At 45.8% G+C, this 15,256-nt stretch overlaps 1 protein-coding gene across 21 annotated transcripts in view; it reads right to left on the reverse strand.

Annotated features, from left to right (window-relative positions):
- The window catches only part of LOC142895137 (pleckstrin homology-like domain family B member 1), a 363,501-nt gene that overhangs the window by 300,753 nt on the left and 47,492 nt on the right, over positions 1–15,256 (reverse strand). For 19 of the 21 annotated variants that reach the window (XR_012928179.1, XM_076035935.1, XM_076035943.1 and 16 more), the window contains 2 exons: positions 9,970–10,098; positions 2,884–4,334 (listed from right to left, as the gene is read on the reverse strand). Coding sequence is in view for 20 of the 21 variants with exons in the window: in XM_076035935.1 (XP_075892050.1) it covers positions 2,884–4,334; positions 9,970–10,098 (1,580 nt within the window). In the remaining variant the exon portion in view is untranslated. Of the gene's footprint in view, positions 1–2,883; positions 4,335–6,556; positions 6,744–9,969; positions 10,099–15,256 lie in introns of those variants that run through there. The other 2 variants (XM_076035949.1, XM_076035948.1) reach the window with 2 other exon arrangements.

A 15,256-nucleotide genomic window follows, 5' to 3' on the forward strand; every position in this document is an offset into this window, starting at 1 on the left:
CGGTAAAATGGAAAATAAAAGTAAAAAAGCAAATAAAACCAAGGTACCGAAAATTGGGGACGTATTAAAAAATAATTTTGAATTGTGCCAACGCTGAGTTCAGGTAGTTCATCGTATCTATGGACAACTTTATGAAAAAGGGGTCACATGACAATCTGGGAAAATAGCCCACCGAACTCGGCAAGCGATTGGACAAGACCTCTGCTATTCTCTGCAGCCAGGAAGAGTGAAACATGTCCTTTTCTTAATGACACTGCCACTAACGCTGTTGACGTTTTAAACTACTGAATTACATTCTTGGTTCTTTCACACCTGAACGCTGGCCGTCGTTTCAGCCTCTTTTTCATCAAAAGATGTCAACCTTCAACCGGCTAAAAACAAAACAAATTCAGGGTGAAGCTTTTCAGGATGGATTGGCAAAACTAAGAAAGAAAAAAAAAAAAAAAATGAATTGACTGCAAAGTTAGAAGTGGTTGTTACTGTTATTGTCTAGGCACTCTGAACCCTCAGCTGGTCCCCAGTCATTCTGGAGACGTCTGAGCCGACCTGAGCTGTGGCCATAAAAGCAGACGGCGACAGCGTCTGTGCGGTCGCAGACTCTGGGACTGATCCAACTGCCCAGTGACTGCCTGCCTGCCTTCCTGCCTGCCTGCCTGTCTGCACAGTGGACCACACAGGGCTGCGCATTATGTTCAGCACGCGTCCAAAATGCCCGGCTGAAAGTGAACTGTGAGCACTGCGTGCGCGCGTGTGTGTGTGTGTGTTGGGAGTGGGGTTACTTTACTGCTGATGAAGAAGAAAAGCTGTCAATGTCATCCAGGATTTACGGTTTAAAGTTTTCGGACACCCTTAAAATGTTACTGGGTCCCAATCATTCTCATTTAATATTTACCAGAATTTTGGGGGGCGCGGGTGTTTCAATAGGTTTGGTTGCATCAGAGGCAGACAAACAAATGGACATTATTTTTTTGTTTATTCTTAATGAGACAAAATAAGAAAAGTAAATTCTTGTAGTTCTGGATGTGTTGCAACGGACGTCATCTCGCTGAAACATCCAGTTGTGAGCTGGATGGAACGGTGCACGTGCAGCATGTTGGGTCCATGTTGGTGACGGCAGTAAAACAAAACTGCACTCGGAAGCTTGAGACTCTCAGCGCGTCCCAAACGCATCACAAACACTGTCCAAAAACTTTTTTTTCCAACCGCAGTAACTCCATTTGCTAAAAACCCGTCTGGGGGGAATTGAGGGTTTCAAACGGAGTCGTTTGCTGAAGACGGAGCCCTGGTTTATGTTTTGCAGCACTGCAGAAATAAGAGAACGCACTAATGACGGCCTGCGCTTGAGGAAACTTTGCTTGTTGATTTCCTGGAGGTGCCGTTTTCCTCCTCGTCCGACGGCGCGAGCTCCGTAGCGCGGGGCCGCTCGGAGTTGGGCGTCGTAAATCCAGAGATGCCTCCGCGCTGTTTAACCGCGCTGCTGCTGCTGCTGCCGCTGCTGCTGCTGCCGCTGCTGCCGCCGCCGCTGCTGCCGCCATCGTCGGGGAGCACAGCTAGCCGTCTCAGTCATCTAGCCGAGACGCCTACGCTCAGCGAACGCACACTTTGTAATTAAGAGCAGGGCAGACGACAGCCCGGCCCCGCGCACGCACAAACACACACAAAGATGGTTTCAGAAGGACTTCGCCCCCCGGCGGGGGGGCGGGGTCTTTGTCCAAAGCGGCAGACGAGCTCAAGATGCCGCCGGTCAGATTAGGAAACAACAAACAGCACGGTTGCTACGGGCTCATCTGGGCACGCTCTGACCTCGTGTCAGCGGGCAGCTGACTCGGAAGGTCGACTGAGAATGGTTGCAACCTTCTCCTTCCAGCAAACGGGAGATCCCTCTTCCTCCACAAGGCCGCACAGGCTGACGCTCAACCAAAGCCTCAGCATGAACGTCTATCGCCGCTGCCGCCGTGACGACGGAACGGCTTCGGGAAACCTCAGAAGAAACGTGTTGGGGATTTGCCTACAGCCTCAAGTAGTCATAATAAAGTCCCACTCATCATCATGTTTTCTGAACAAGAAGAAAGAAAATGCGTTGACTACTGAACAACTGTGTTGTTATGTATTCATCAAAATCACTGTAACACTAGTTAGGCCTTATCCAGAGCTTGTTAATGGCGTTATAACAGTGTAGGCCTCTGTATAAAGTGAATGTCTAGACTGTCTAGATCTGCGGAAGCAATGTTTTAATGGTGATGAAAGAAACGTGGTTTGCCAAATATTAATCATTTGTGGCATTTTGTTGTTTGGCTTTGCTTTGTCAATAATTAGGATAATTAAAAAATTTCAAATTTTTTCATTCAATCTGTCGAACCCACAAGATAAAGATGCTACTTGGACCAAAACAATCATTAGCTGCTAAGAAAATTCCATTGCAGACAGAGATTTTTTTTTTTCTTTTCATTTTTATACATGGCCGCAAACCAAGGCCAACATAGTTTGAAGCTAAATCACCAAGTCTGTGTCATGCATCTGTTATTACTGTGGATGCAGCCTACATACAGGTTGCACGAGTGTGTTACTTATCTTGGAAAAACGTAACTTTCCCGAACGACTGGGAAATCATGGAAAACCTTTCTTTTATCGTCTTTTCCAACATTGTAACTATACAATTTAATGACGGACTTGTTTCTCAAGTGTGATGCAAGAGGTGGTGAGGGGGGGAAAAAAGTCGTCTACCATAATTGTAATGACCATTCTGACTGTGACTCAATAACGCAAGTTTAAAAAAATAATAAAAATCTGGGAAAACCTGCTTTGGCCCTGACTGAATTCCCCCTTAGAGCGCTGGAGTGAGTCTCTGTTAACCTGAACACCATGGAGCTGTTGTTCACTCACCAGCCTCTCCATCTCCTGCTCTCGGAGCCTCTCCTCCCGCTGCCGCCGGTGGTACTCCAGCAGCTCGTCCTCGTTGTCGCTGATCTCCGTGATGCTGTTCTTCCGCTCCCTCATGCCGGGATGGGGTCTCCCCGCCGACACCTTCCGGTGGGCCCTGGGGCTGGCGACGGGGGACGAGCCGGGCAGGGAGCCCAGGCTGAAGGCGGGCGACAGGGCGTTCCCAAAGCTGGCTTTCCTCGCTCCCACGCCCCCGCCTCCCGCCTCCATCATCATGGAGGTGGGCGACGGACTGCGGGCCCGGATGCCGCGGCCGAACGTCGGATCCTCCGACGTCGATCCGGATCGGGATCGGAGCCTCGGACTTTCGGGGACGAACTTGCCGTCTGGCGTCCTGAGCGCGGGGACCGTTCCCGGGAGGGCCCCCGGGAGGACGGGGACCCCCCGGCGAGCCATGGAGGGGCTGAGCGGCGGCAGCTCCCTCATGCTGCTGCTGCCGCCTCCTCCGTTCAGATCCATGTTCCTCCTGGCCATGCGGGGGCTTTCGGGGAGCTGGAAGGAGCGTGAATGCTGCTGGAGCGGAGAGCCCTGGATGATGTGGACGATGGGGTCGAGCGGCGGCTGGAAGGCTCGGGGTCCGTCGGCCAGGCCGGCCTGCTCTCTGAAAGGACTGGCGGGCTGTTCGTGCAGCACCGCGGCTGACTTGGTCCTGGGACTGGAGGGCGAGGGCGAGGGACAGGCGGGGAACTTCGGAGCCAGCCTGGGACTGCTGGGCACCAGGGTCCTCCCGGTCAGAGACTCAGTCGACGACAGGTGGTGGGTCGCCCAGAGGCTCTCGGAGCCGTCGGGGCCCAGCCCTCTGCGGCCTGGTTTGGGACTCGGAGGGGCGTCCGCTAAGATCTTCCTCTGCAGCCGGGGGCTTTCCTGAACTTTGAGCCCCGCGCCCCCGCCGCCGAAGTGAGGCAGCGCAGTCCGCGGCTGGGGCATGGGCGGAGGCTGAGCGGTGAAGTTGTAGCTGGAGGAGCGTACAGGCACTGGCGGCAGGGAGGAGGTCGGGTCCGGGGGTCCTCCGCTGGGGGAGGGGCTGGTGAAGCTCCCGCTGCTGGCCGCCGAGGGGGAGGACAGAGGGGAGAAGGGAGGGGAGGCGTTCTCATAGCTGGAGCCCACGGACATGGCGCCGGGGCTGGTGGGAGGGGAGAGCAGGTAGCGCCCGCCCCCGTTCACCATGGGCGAGAGCGGGGAGTGAGGGACGGCAGGCTGGCCCCGCGGGGGCTTCTTGGCCTCTGAGGGGGAAGGCTGGAGCTCGTCCATGGCCAGGGAGTCCATGATGTCTTGGAGGTCCTTCTCGATGGAGCTGACGATGGCGCTGTGCTCGGACTGGACCTTCTCTCCAGGAGCTGGGGGGGACTGGGCCAGGGCTGCCTGGTGATTCCCATTGACCAGGCTCTCCGTGTCTGAGGGAAAACAACAATACCCAAGCTTGAAGCTTTGTGTGTTTTGGAGCAGATCATGAAATCAGAGCTATTTAAGGATAATGGATATCATGAATGTTTGTAGGTTGTTTAAAAAACAGGATGCAGTCTGCCACAAAATGCATAGTGCATCTGCCCCATTTGCTATTTTTAGAAAAATAATCTATTATCAATGGGAGTCCAGAGCCTGACAACTTGGGCAAAATGCCACAAAGACTTCCAATAAAAAGGCACTTAGTCACATAGTAAATAGCAAATAACATCAGAACATCATTCTGCTAGAGCACTACAGTATTCTTCCCAGTCCTCAAATGTTTGTTACCAGTATTTTTGTCTATGGGTCCAGTTCCGAAAGACAGAATATTTCTGGCCTGAGATAAAAAATCAACCACTCCAAGAGTTTAAATAATGTTCGGCCCCTTTTATTAAAAGGGGGTCTCGCAATAAAAGCTGCTCCATGTTTCACTGCAGCTGAGCAGTGTCATACCCAAGACTGGACTTACTGCTATAATAACCCTTTTCTGCAAGATACTTCTGCTGCAACAATGGCAGTGTAACTCATTTACTTTCCTGTCTTGCTTCCTTATGTACTCTGGCTTTTGTCAGTGTGTATTTAACCAAGCTCTTTTTTACAAATCTTCGTCAGAACATATACTGCACAAATGCACGAGCACAGAGCAGAAAATTGGTTGCGAGAGGAAAAAAAAAAAAACAGACAAAGGGCACCATGGAAGAAATAAACAGACACTAGATAAAAAAAAACAAAAAAAAAAACAGGTTAAAATGTACCCATACAACCCAATTACTGAGTTGCCCCAAAGCAACAAAGGACACAGACTGAGTAATTTAATCTTAACTGTGTGTGTGTGTGTGTGTGTGTGTGTGTGTGTGTGTGTGTGTGTGTGTGTGTGTGTGTGTGTGTCTCTCTCTCTCTCTCTCTCTCTCTCTGCCTCCAATGTCAGCATAGACGATTATTACAGCAGAAATGCACACCCTGTGGGATCATCAGACCACAAATTGGTTTTAATAATGTTTAACCAAATCTATTCAAAGGGCCGTCTTGCGTGTTAGAGATATGAAAACAAAGATAACAAAAGTGTGGTGTCATTAGTGACAACATGACGGGAATGACATCACGGAAATGTCACATCCAGCAGGGGCGTCATTTGATCACATTTGAATTTTTATTCATTGTTTTTTTTTTTTTTTTTTCATGACAGGTCATGGAACAAATGAGAGCAATTAGTGATGGAATCAGCTGTTCTGTCTCCCTCTTGTAAACATGATGTCAGAGAGAAGGTCTCCCACGAGCAAGGCTGCTCTCAAACACACAACAGGGGCAGCACAAATAATACATTAGCTTGTGCTTGTTAAAGCAAGATGGGAGCAGCTTCCTGCCTCCACTGTGATGCCTCCGCTGTCTGACCACAGTTGCATCTTCCAAAACATCTCCACGCAAAACGTAAAATAAAGCGTTCACGGTCAGCGGGGGCTGCAACAAGAACGCAACCTCGTCCCTCGTTGTCTTGTTGTTAAACGTCAATGTCACGCAGGCGCCTCGAGACGTGTGACCCGCTCCAAGCAGGTGACGCTACTGATGTACAGTAGCTACAGTCAAAAAATAAATAAATAAATAACGAAAAGGCTGGAATGACAGAAATACAAGCGGCCGTTTACAGAGAGCCTGTGCAATGATGTCATAGGATACGCCGCCTCGGGTATCGCCGTTCCAAACTTCATTTGACAATCCAGCTATTTAGTGTTAGCTTAGCTACCGGTACAAGAGAAAATAAGCTGAGTGGGGGGGAAAAAAAACACTTTGCAAATGTTATCTCCGACAATGTCCTGCACATATCGGGTTTGGTCCCGGTGTACCGACATTCAAACTGTTTAGCACATACAGCATTTTTGCTCGGTCTTAAATTTATCTTCCCCGCTCCACATATCGTGACACTGTCAATCCGGTGACGGATATTGTTCTCCCCCGAATGAAGGACCTATTTCCTGGCCACCTGTATGCTGAATTAGACACGAAACACTAATGAACACGATTAGACACGCCAGGGTGTCAAACGCTGCGAGCATCCTCCGCTGAAAGCGACTGAATACAAAAATGACACGTTTATAAACGGAATTTGGCGAGTGACCGCCTGTATGCACTCCTCTTGACCAAAGCCCAGGCATTTAAGCATGGCGTTACTCACATGAAGGAATAATACCGCGACCCGGGTCAGTGTCAGTGGCGTTCACCTGCTATGTGACACACATTGATGCCCACATCCTCCGGACACCGGTTACACACCGGCTGTGTCCGAGCTGCAACCACGCTGACGGAGGTTCGGATATTCACCAGAGAGGTGAGGTTTCAGCCGGGGTTGGGGTGCTGGGAACCGCTGCCGCTGCTCGCGGTACCTCTAGCATTAAGCTAACCAATTCTCACATGGACTTTCCGGCTAAACGTTTTCAAAACAAAGCCGCATCGTGCTGAGCTCGCTAATTCTAGTGTTTGCTTACAATAGTTTACCGCCACGGTAAGTAAATAATTTAAGTCTTATTGTTTTGCTATATAATGAAATTGTACTTGAATAGAACCGGGAGCTAATCGTTTAAAAGGCGTCTGTTTTTTTCGGATGCTTTTTATTTTGAAGGACACTGTTTCGTTTACAGTGTCCCTGCTGCACTGACAACGCTCTTACTGTCCAAGGCAGCGGAGAGTCGCTTTAAGATTTACGGGCGCTTTAAAAAGAGTCTCGGCAATAAATCTTGAGGCCCTGTCACCGTAATTGTTCTTTGTCAATTTTAAACGAGCCAGGTAGGAAGGGCATCGACAAAATAAATCCTCTTGAACATCAACAAAGTCACTAATAGCCCCCAAATACAGGTGAGAGACGATCCTGCATTGACCAGCTCAGCAGCAAATTTTAGATGCATATAATGTAGTCACGTTGAGACACAATCGTCCCATAAACATATTACGTTTAAACGTTTTTATTTTCAAAACTTATATAGAACACACACAAAAACACACAGTGTCACTCAAAAAAAAAAAGTGTAACCATTGTTTGTGTGCACGTATTTGAGAAGATTGTGAACAGGATTGATGTTATTTCTGCAATGAAAGTAATTGCATAAACAACATGTATATTGTAGCATAAAGTACACTGCCACAATTTTGTGAAAGTAAACAGTTTTCCATTTTACTATTTACTATTTTACTACTTTACTACACTGACATTCTGCTACCATGTTCAGAGCCTGCCTCTGTGCTACTTGTTTCAAGTCACCAGTTGCAGGAGGCTACAGGAAGATAAAGCAAAAGTGAATCCAACATGCAAGCCGGTGACCAGGAGGGGTAGCCCATGGGACAGAGGGAGGCAGGCCAGACACTGGGACAGTAGAGTGGAACTGGAGCTTTAAAAATAGTCTGCTAAAAAGATACTGTAACTCCATCCATCACCCTCTTTGAGTGGGCAGCTCAGAGCCACACAGACGGCCTGCCTGCCCACCAGAGACCCAAAGGAAAGGTCCGAGGTGGCCGCTGCAAGACGGGTGTCTGAGGACAGCTGCCCAAGTGAAGTGGAAGCAGAAGTGAATAAAAACTTGAAGACCCCTCAGTTTGTACAAAGAAATCGGTTGCTGATACAGAACCTGGCAGTAGAGTTAAATGTCCCATATCATTTGAAAATCCCTTTGCGAATGCTTTCGGACAATATTTTAGCAATATGTAGCATAAACACAAGGGAAATTATAATTTAAAAAAAAACAATCATTTTGTTGATAGAGTGATATTTTTTGACATTCTTTTTTCCTATACATGTCAAGAGCAACTATTTCAATTGTCTTTGAATGTTGTGAAGCAAAAGAAATACTAAATAAAACAAGAATCCATCCTTTAACTTTTTTTTTTTTTTTGCTAACTCCACCCTTTAGAAAGTGTCTTATAAAAGGCTCCTGAAAATTAGCCTTTTGTGACATCACACAACAGGCCGATTTTCAAACTTTGCTGTGGTTTTCACATTTTTGTCCCCTTAACAAACGCAAAGCACCAGTTTTAGCAGGACACTTAAACAGAGTGTTTTCAAGAGAAGTTGTAAACAGAGGGCTAAATTTGCTCTTTCCAGAGATCTGTAATTTATTGCATAATTTAACGTGCAAATCTGTTCCACTGGAGTCAGTTATTTGAAATAAACAGTTGAAAATAGGTATAATAAGGGACCTTTAAAAAACAATCTCTGCTTAGGAGCTTATTATATAACAATTTATGTGTGCTGTGCTGCACATTCCATGAATCTTTATTCTGTGGATCAGCCAAACAAGGACGCAAGTGTAAATACCATGTTCCAAAAGCGCTGCACCCTTTTTCTTTGCACAGTTAGCAAATTTTATTCAAATATCCTCATGTCAGATTGATTTAATTTTGCTGAAAATAATCAGGTTTCTGCTGCGGAAATCAATTATTGTGCTCCAAAAAGCACTATAAAATAAGTAAAAATTGAATCTTTACAGAAAAAGCTGAAGAGAGAGTGTCTCCTTCTGAGGACCAAAAGGTCAGTTATTATTACACGCGCTTGTGTTACGGAATCTACACAAAGATAAGATTTGGAATTTATATCTGGAAGCTGATATGAGAAAAGTCTGCAGATAGGCTTGGGAGTGGTATAAGCAGGCTTCATCTGAATGCAAGCCGGGGACGCATAATTGAGGAAAATGGCACGTTTCTAAACAACGGAAGGCTTTCATTACTGGATCAGGAAGTACAGAGCGGCCAGCGGGGGCCTGCGTGCTAAACTTATCCGCCGGCTGCAGCAGCAGACAGCGTGAAAGGTACACGGAGGGAAACAGTTTGATGGCGCGATGACGCATCACTGTTAGTGGAGCCGGCCAAAAAAAGATACGCTTACAGTGGTGAGAGTGGCAGTGGACGAGGACGCCCAACACACACAAGCACACACACGCATGCAACTGAAAACTTTGCCTGGAGATGCCAGGAATGAGGGGCTCATAAAACATGCATGATGTTAACTCCAGCGCCGGGTCCCAGCTGGGCACCCGTCAGCCGGCAGGGTTCAACGGGTGCTGCATGTTAAAGGCTGGTGCTGCCAGCGACAGTCGTCACAAACAGAGAGATTCAGGGCTTTTCTTCTCAAGAGCAGCGTCTGGCTCTGACTGTATTATGCAATATAAAGTTATGCAAGTCTTTTGTTTTTTCTTTACATAGCCTGATATGTTCTTTGTCTCAGGGCATTTGGTGAGCAGACAAACTCAGTTATGTGCTTTTATCGAACGAAAAAAAAATCATGAGAAATCAGATCAGCCAAATAAACAAATCCCAGATTCCAAAAATACTGTATGTTTCTAGCCAGAGCAGAACGAGTACTCCTACGACCTTACCACCCTTCCAATGATATAAAAAGATGCTATAATCCCGGGGTGTCACTGCGGCACTAACAATCACCTGCCATAAATTGCCCTGCTGCAACCTCACCTCCAGCATCTGTGGGTTTCGGCAATAATCTGTTCGGCAATAAACTGTCTTATTTATGTGGGAACAGCTCATTTGCCCAGTAGGTCAAATGATGCTGCTGGCATAGATCACAAGAACTATACACCTACATACCTGGATATAGTCTGTTGTAATCCCCGGTGGAGATGACCACTCCCTGAGGTACCATGCTCTTCATTCTGAAGGCCTCTTCAGGGTGGTTAAAGCGGAAGAAGGCTGACTGGCCAAAACACAGCATGCAACCTGGAAGACAGGGAGGAAAAACGTACTTTTACATTTTGCTTGTTTTACAGAAACAAGCAAACTCACAGTGACATACGGTGAGGACTTGTTGCAAGCATACTTTCACACATCTTATGGCCCTCTACGTTAATAAAATAAGTTAACCACACAGTTAAGACGGCACTTTATTAGCACTTTACCATGACTACATATATAGTGTGTTCAAAGATGGCAACCAGTGGTTATTTGTTTCCTGATGCTTTTTCTCTTTTTGGGAACCAGTCTCTGAAAGCCCAAGAGATGGTTGTGCCAGTGTGAAAATCCCAGCAGATCAGCAGTTTGTGTCTGGCACCAACTACTGGCCCACATTCACTCACTTTAAATCCACTTTCTTCACCATTCTGATGCTCACTTGGCACTTCAAGCGAGTTGTCTTCACTGCGTCAACACGCCTAAGTGCACTGGGTTGCTGCCATGTGGTTGGCTGATGAGGTATTTGTTTTAACAAGCAATTTATTGCTGTATTTAATGTAAACTACTAGAGGGTTGTTTACAGTGTAGAAAATATTCTCAAACATGGTTTCCTATACATTTGTCCTTCACATGAATAAAATCTGTCTGTGCTCCCCATCCAATAATATGGCTGTTTTTTTAAATAAACTAAACATTAAGAAGTACCCGAAATACAATTATCCAAAAAACCAAAACAGAATTTGCCGAAAGGCTAGTTGGACAACGATACAGTCGAGTGTCTCATTAAACTAGTGAAAGACAAGCAGTTGAACCACTATTTACCCAAAAGCTGCATAATAATTAGAACTCAGCCTTTATCTAGCAACATCAAATAAGCTGTCCTCTCTATGTAAATGAAATCCCTGAGGTATACAGTATATCCCAGCTATCTGATATGCCTCAGCCTGACATCCCGCTTCTACATGATTTACGCCACATCCAATTAAGAAGATAAGATGCTCTAAAAGTGCTCTTTCAGCAGGCACCGGAGCCACAAGTAAATAAAACAATGACAGGCAGGGTTTCCTATCAAAAGGGTGCCCGCATCTGTTACTATACACACAGTAGAATATGCTATTTCTGGTTTTGTCGCGTTGATTTCACCTTGTTCATCTCAAGACTGTCAAGTCAACAGCAGGTTATTGCATACAACGCTGCCTCGCTAGTGATACTCTTACAATGTAATCAAACAATGGCAGAATACTACGGCGTTATCAGCCAGTTAGCTTTAGCTCCATGTTTACTTTATAGCCAGTAATTTTTTTTTTTTAAATCAATATATCCTGCTGCTTACAGCATTTACAGCATATTGGTTGACATGGCTGAGTGCATAGCGAACAAAGAGCAGAGCTTTCTGGAATCAAATCAAAACCAATCAAACTCTAAAGCTGACACAAAGTGAAAAATCACATTTTCTGTATTGAAAGTTTACATTGCGATGCAGCAAACAGAGAACAGAACAAATATATACAGGTGGCGACCCTCCGACTGATTGAGCCTCTCTTTGTTGGTTTGAACCTTATAAAACTCAGAAGTCAAGTCTTTATGGGCGCAATCAATTCCCCATTTCCCTCGCTATCCTATTTGAATATGTCAACGGGAAAAATGTAAACAAGTCATTCACCCCAGATAAGGCATTGTGTTTATTGTTTCCTCCATAAGGCACCATTGTCCCGCAGCAGCGACAGAGGTAAAGGTCTTGGGCCGAGAGCGGAGATAAGGTCCACGTCTGTCGTCATCAAAGAAAAGTTGCCTCTTGTCTCCCCGCTAGACAAGAGGCCGTAATGGCGAACAACCCAGCCAGATGACAGACCCAACAGACATTATATGAGCTCAGTAATTGATGTTTACACAGCCGGTTACGTTCTCTCGGTTTCGCCATGTCATCTCGAACAAGGATCATTAAAAGTGCTTCAGTTCCAGGCAAGTTTTCCTCGTAATGCAAATCGAAAGGCATTTTTTCTATGTGCTCCTTTCTTGTGCAGGACTAAAGGCGATCACATCTGACACTGAATCAGAGGCAGAACACACTGCAAGTATGATCGGGTACGTCGTCGCAAGTCAGCAACTCTTAAAAAGACGAATCATGCACAATTTTCTGAAACAATTACTGCAAACCTGAGCAAGTGACGGTAACGCACCGGAAAGAAACCACTGAACAGGCAAATAATTGTAAATGTACAATCACTGTTACTTGCTGCAATGTTAGTGGAGAACATTTTTTGTTCCACTGCTTGGTTGACGATGGTCAACTGATTAATACTCATTGGTATTTCATACATATATGGAGCTCTGCTTATTTGGCGTTTTATTGTGAAGCAACTACTTTTCTGACGTAAATTAAAAAAAAAAAAAATCTTTGCCATTTCCCCCTTGCTGGCTACTTCTCCATCTCCAACATAACTTTGGTTGCATTTTTCCGCAGCTCCAACGTTCTCTGGAAACATCCGAACCACCGATGCCGTCTGAGAAGCGGGTGGAGGGGGGGGGGAGACGCTGAATAGGACGTTGGAAAGCGGTCGTCAGCCCGTTAATACTGCGGTTCGCGGATCTACGTCAGCTCGGGGCCACAGAGTCTTCTCCCCGTCCACATCAGCGGTCACCCGACTCCATCGCCGAGCTCCTGTTTCCTGTGGATCCTGCCAGTGGCGCCCCTCCACCTCCCCCTGACTCACTGCAAGCACCACCATCAGTCCAGTCACTTCCAGCTACAAATGAACTGTTGACTGACTCATCAACTGTGGGGATGTGGAGGTAGAGGATCAGGAGTTGCCGAGGGGGGGAGGTCTACCTCACTAGCATGTTTTCCAACTGTAGAGTTTCCACTTTAAGTCATATTCCAATTCCAACATAATTGCATTATTTTCCATAAGCAACCAGAAATAGGTGCTGTTCTGACTCATCGGCCTCTCAGACACTTTAAAAATGGGATGAGACTAAGATGATAACTACTTGTCACCACACATATTGTCACATCTCTTAGAGAATACCACATAGACAGCAGTGACTCAACTCTCAAATTTGTTTGCAGTGTTTCAGTGTGTTCCCTAGAACACACTGAAACACGTGTGTGGACCTTTCCTACTGTAAAATGCATGCTTAGAATCACTGAAAAGCAGTCGTAAGCTGTCAGGGCCAGCTAGGCTTTCTCTACTGGCCTACAAATACTCAGAAAAGTCACTCATATTATTCTCTCTAGTCTGTTTTCTTCATGTTATGTCATCCACTGCTTACACTGCTTCCTTCATTGTATATTACAGTAGAGTTTTTATCCAATCATGTGTCAGCTGGCTTGTGGTGTCAGGTGCCTGAGGCCAGCAGAATCTACATTGCCCTGTATGTGAAGGGACCACCATCAGTTGCAATAGCGAATCAGATCTCGAGTCTGTGTGGCCTTACGCTGAACTGTGATTGGATAATCGCTCTTGAGAGCCTAAAAGACTTAACTAATCCCGCAGATCCAATGGTGGAAGGAGGAGAAGGTAAATTTGCCGAATCATCTGCGATTTTTAATGTAAATAACATGGCCTGTTATTGTTCAATTATTTTGTATTAAATATTCCCAAACATAAATGTAAATAATCTGTTTATCTTTATTTTCAAAGATTAGTTTGTTTTGTTATTGTTTTCGTCGTTCGTGTCTTAGGCAACAATTTTTATTGGACAAACTTGTTTGAGCTTACTTTTGTTGGACTTATTAAAGCTTGTTGACTAATGTCTTAAAATTGCCATTTATTTCTGAGTTTGACAGTATTGATGGTAATATGAGGCGTATTTGTTTTGATAGGACAATGTACAACATCACTGAAAGCCTAGACGTGCGCCACAACTAAAAAGATACTTTACAGGAGTAAAATTAATTGCTTTACCGGAGTTAATCGCGCGTTCACGAGTGACATTTGCATCAAGCAAATGTTTGTCATCTTCTCCTCATTCACCAAAGAGGGGCTGTGTCTATGGGCACCTGACAAATGAGTTAATCACTTTGACTTTTCCATCAACATCTGCAAGTAGCATCTTTTCATTAACGTAAGGTAGAAAAAAAGACAGACAGTCTTACGTTAGCGTACCTGAACCACGGTCGTGTCAATTTTTAAATCGGACTTTGATTCGCAGAGGAAGCATGTGAGTCGCGACATCAATTTAAATTATTCAAATTATTTTGACATGTATTTAACGTTTCACAACACACTGTAAATATTCCTAATCAAAGTAACTGAGTTAGTATTGAAGTATTGGGTGGCCGCTAATATTAGCTTTCTCATTTATTTTCAAACTACAACATCACTGCCAGTGTTACCCACTGGTTTCGTGGACCAGTCTGTGAACCGAGCCCCTCGTGAGGGCCACCCACCCGGCACAGAATGGAATGTCCTGCTCAGCGTGACTGTGTGAACAGGCCCATCTCACTGCTGCCGACTGACGGATGACCAAAGACGTTTCAGCCCACCGTAATGTTCTCTCAGCAGAAAAACTGCTCTAGCAGCTGACACTCACCCGTCACTCGTTAACTCACCCACTCACGCACTGACTGGAACCTCCGCTGCACCCGCGAGATCCCGACCCTCCACCTCAGCACCCTGCCTGCGACCCCGGCGCGAGCGCGGTCAGGCAGTAGAGAGGCCGCCGGGCACCGGTGCACGATGAGTCAGCAAAGCAGTGTGCGCACGCACAGTGTAGAGACATTCAAGCTAATTCAGAGACTGTGTACCATTTTTGATCCAGGCAGTATAATATAATATAATAACAGATATTCCCGAAAGCTAAAAGTTTTTTATTGATTATTAGATTATTAAACATGCTGCTTTCTTTGTTGTTAAGCAGTAATGTGTCTAACATTGTGCATCCATTGTTGAGAATAAAGGGAATTATTTATTAGATAACTGGATGATTCTTTTATTGTGCTTCTTACTGAGGCGACTGTGGCTCAGGGGGTAGAGCAGGTTGAGCAGGTTGTCCAATGACCGAAAGGTTGGCAGTTTGATTCCCACTTCACACACACACATAATAGACCTTTTTATGACGAAAGAAGGTAAACCAGCTTTAAACAGCATCAACTTCCTTTTGAGGAAAATTTACCTTCCCCTTCCCAAACACTTACTGACCAGAGGTCTCCATTCGTTGAAAAAGGGCTTCATTTTGGCAGTGAGTAAAAATCAGAATTGCT

The sequence above is a fragment of the Nelusetta ayraudi genome, unplaced genomic scaffold (genome assembly GCF_046127955.1).
Source record: "Nelusetta ayraudi isolate G7.1 ecotype Tasmania unplaced genomic scaffold, CSIRO-AGI_Nayr_v1 ptg000048l, whole genome shotgun sequence".
Taxonomy (NCBI): domain Eukaryota; kingdom Metazoa; phylum Chordata; class Actinopteri; order Tetraodontiformes; family Monacanthidae; genus Nelusetta; species Nelusetta ayraudi.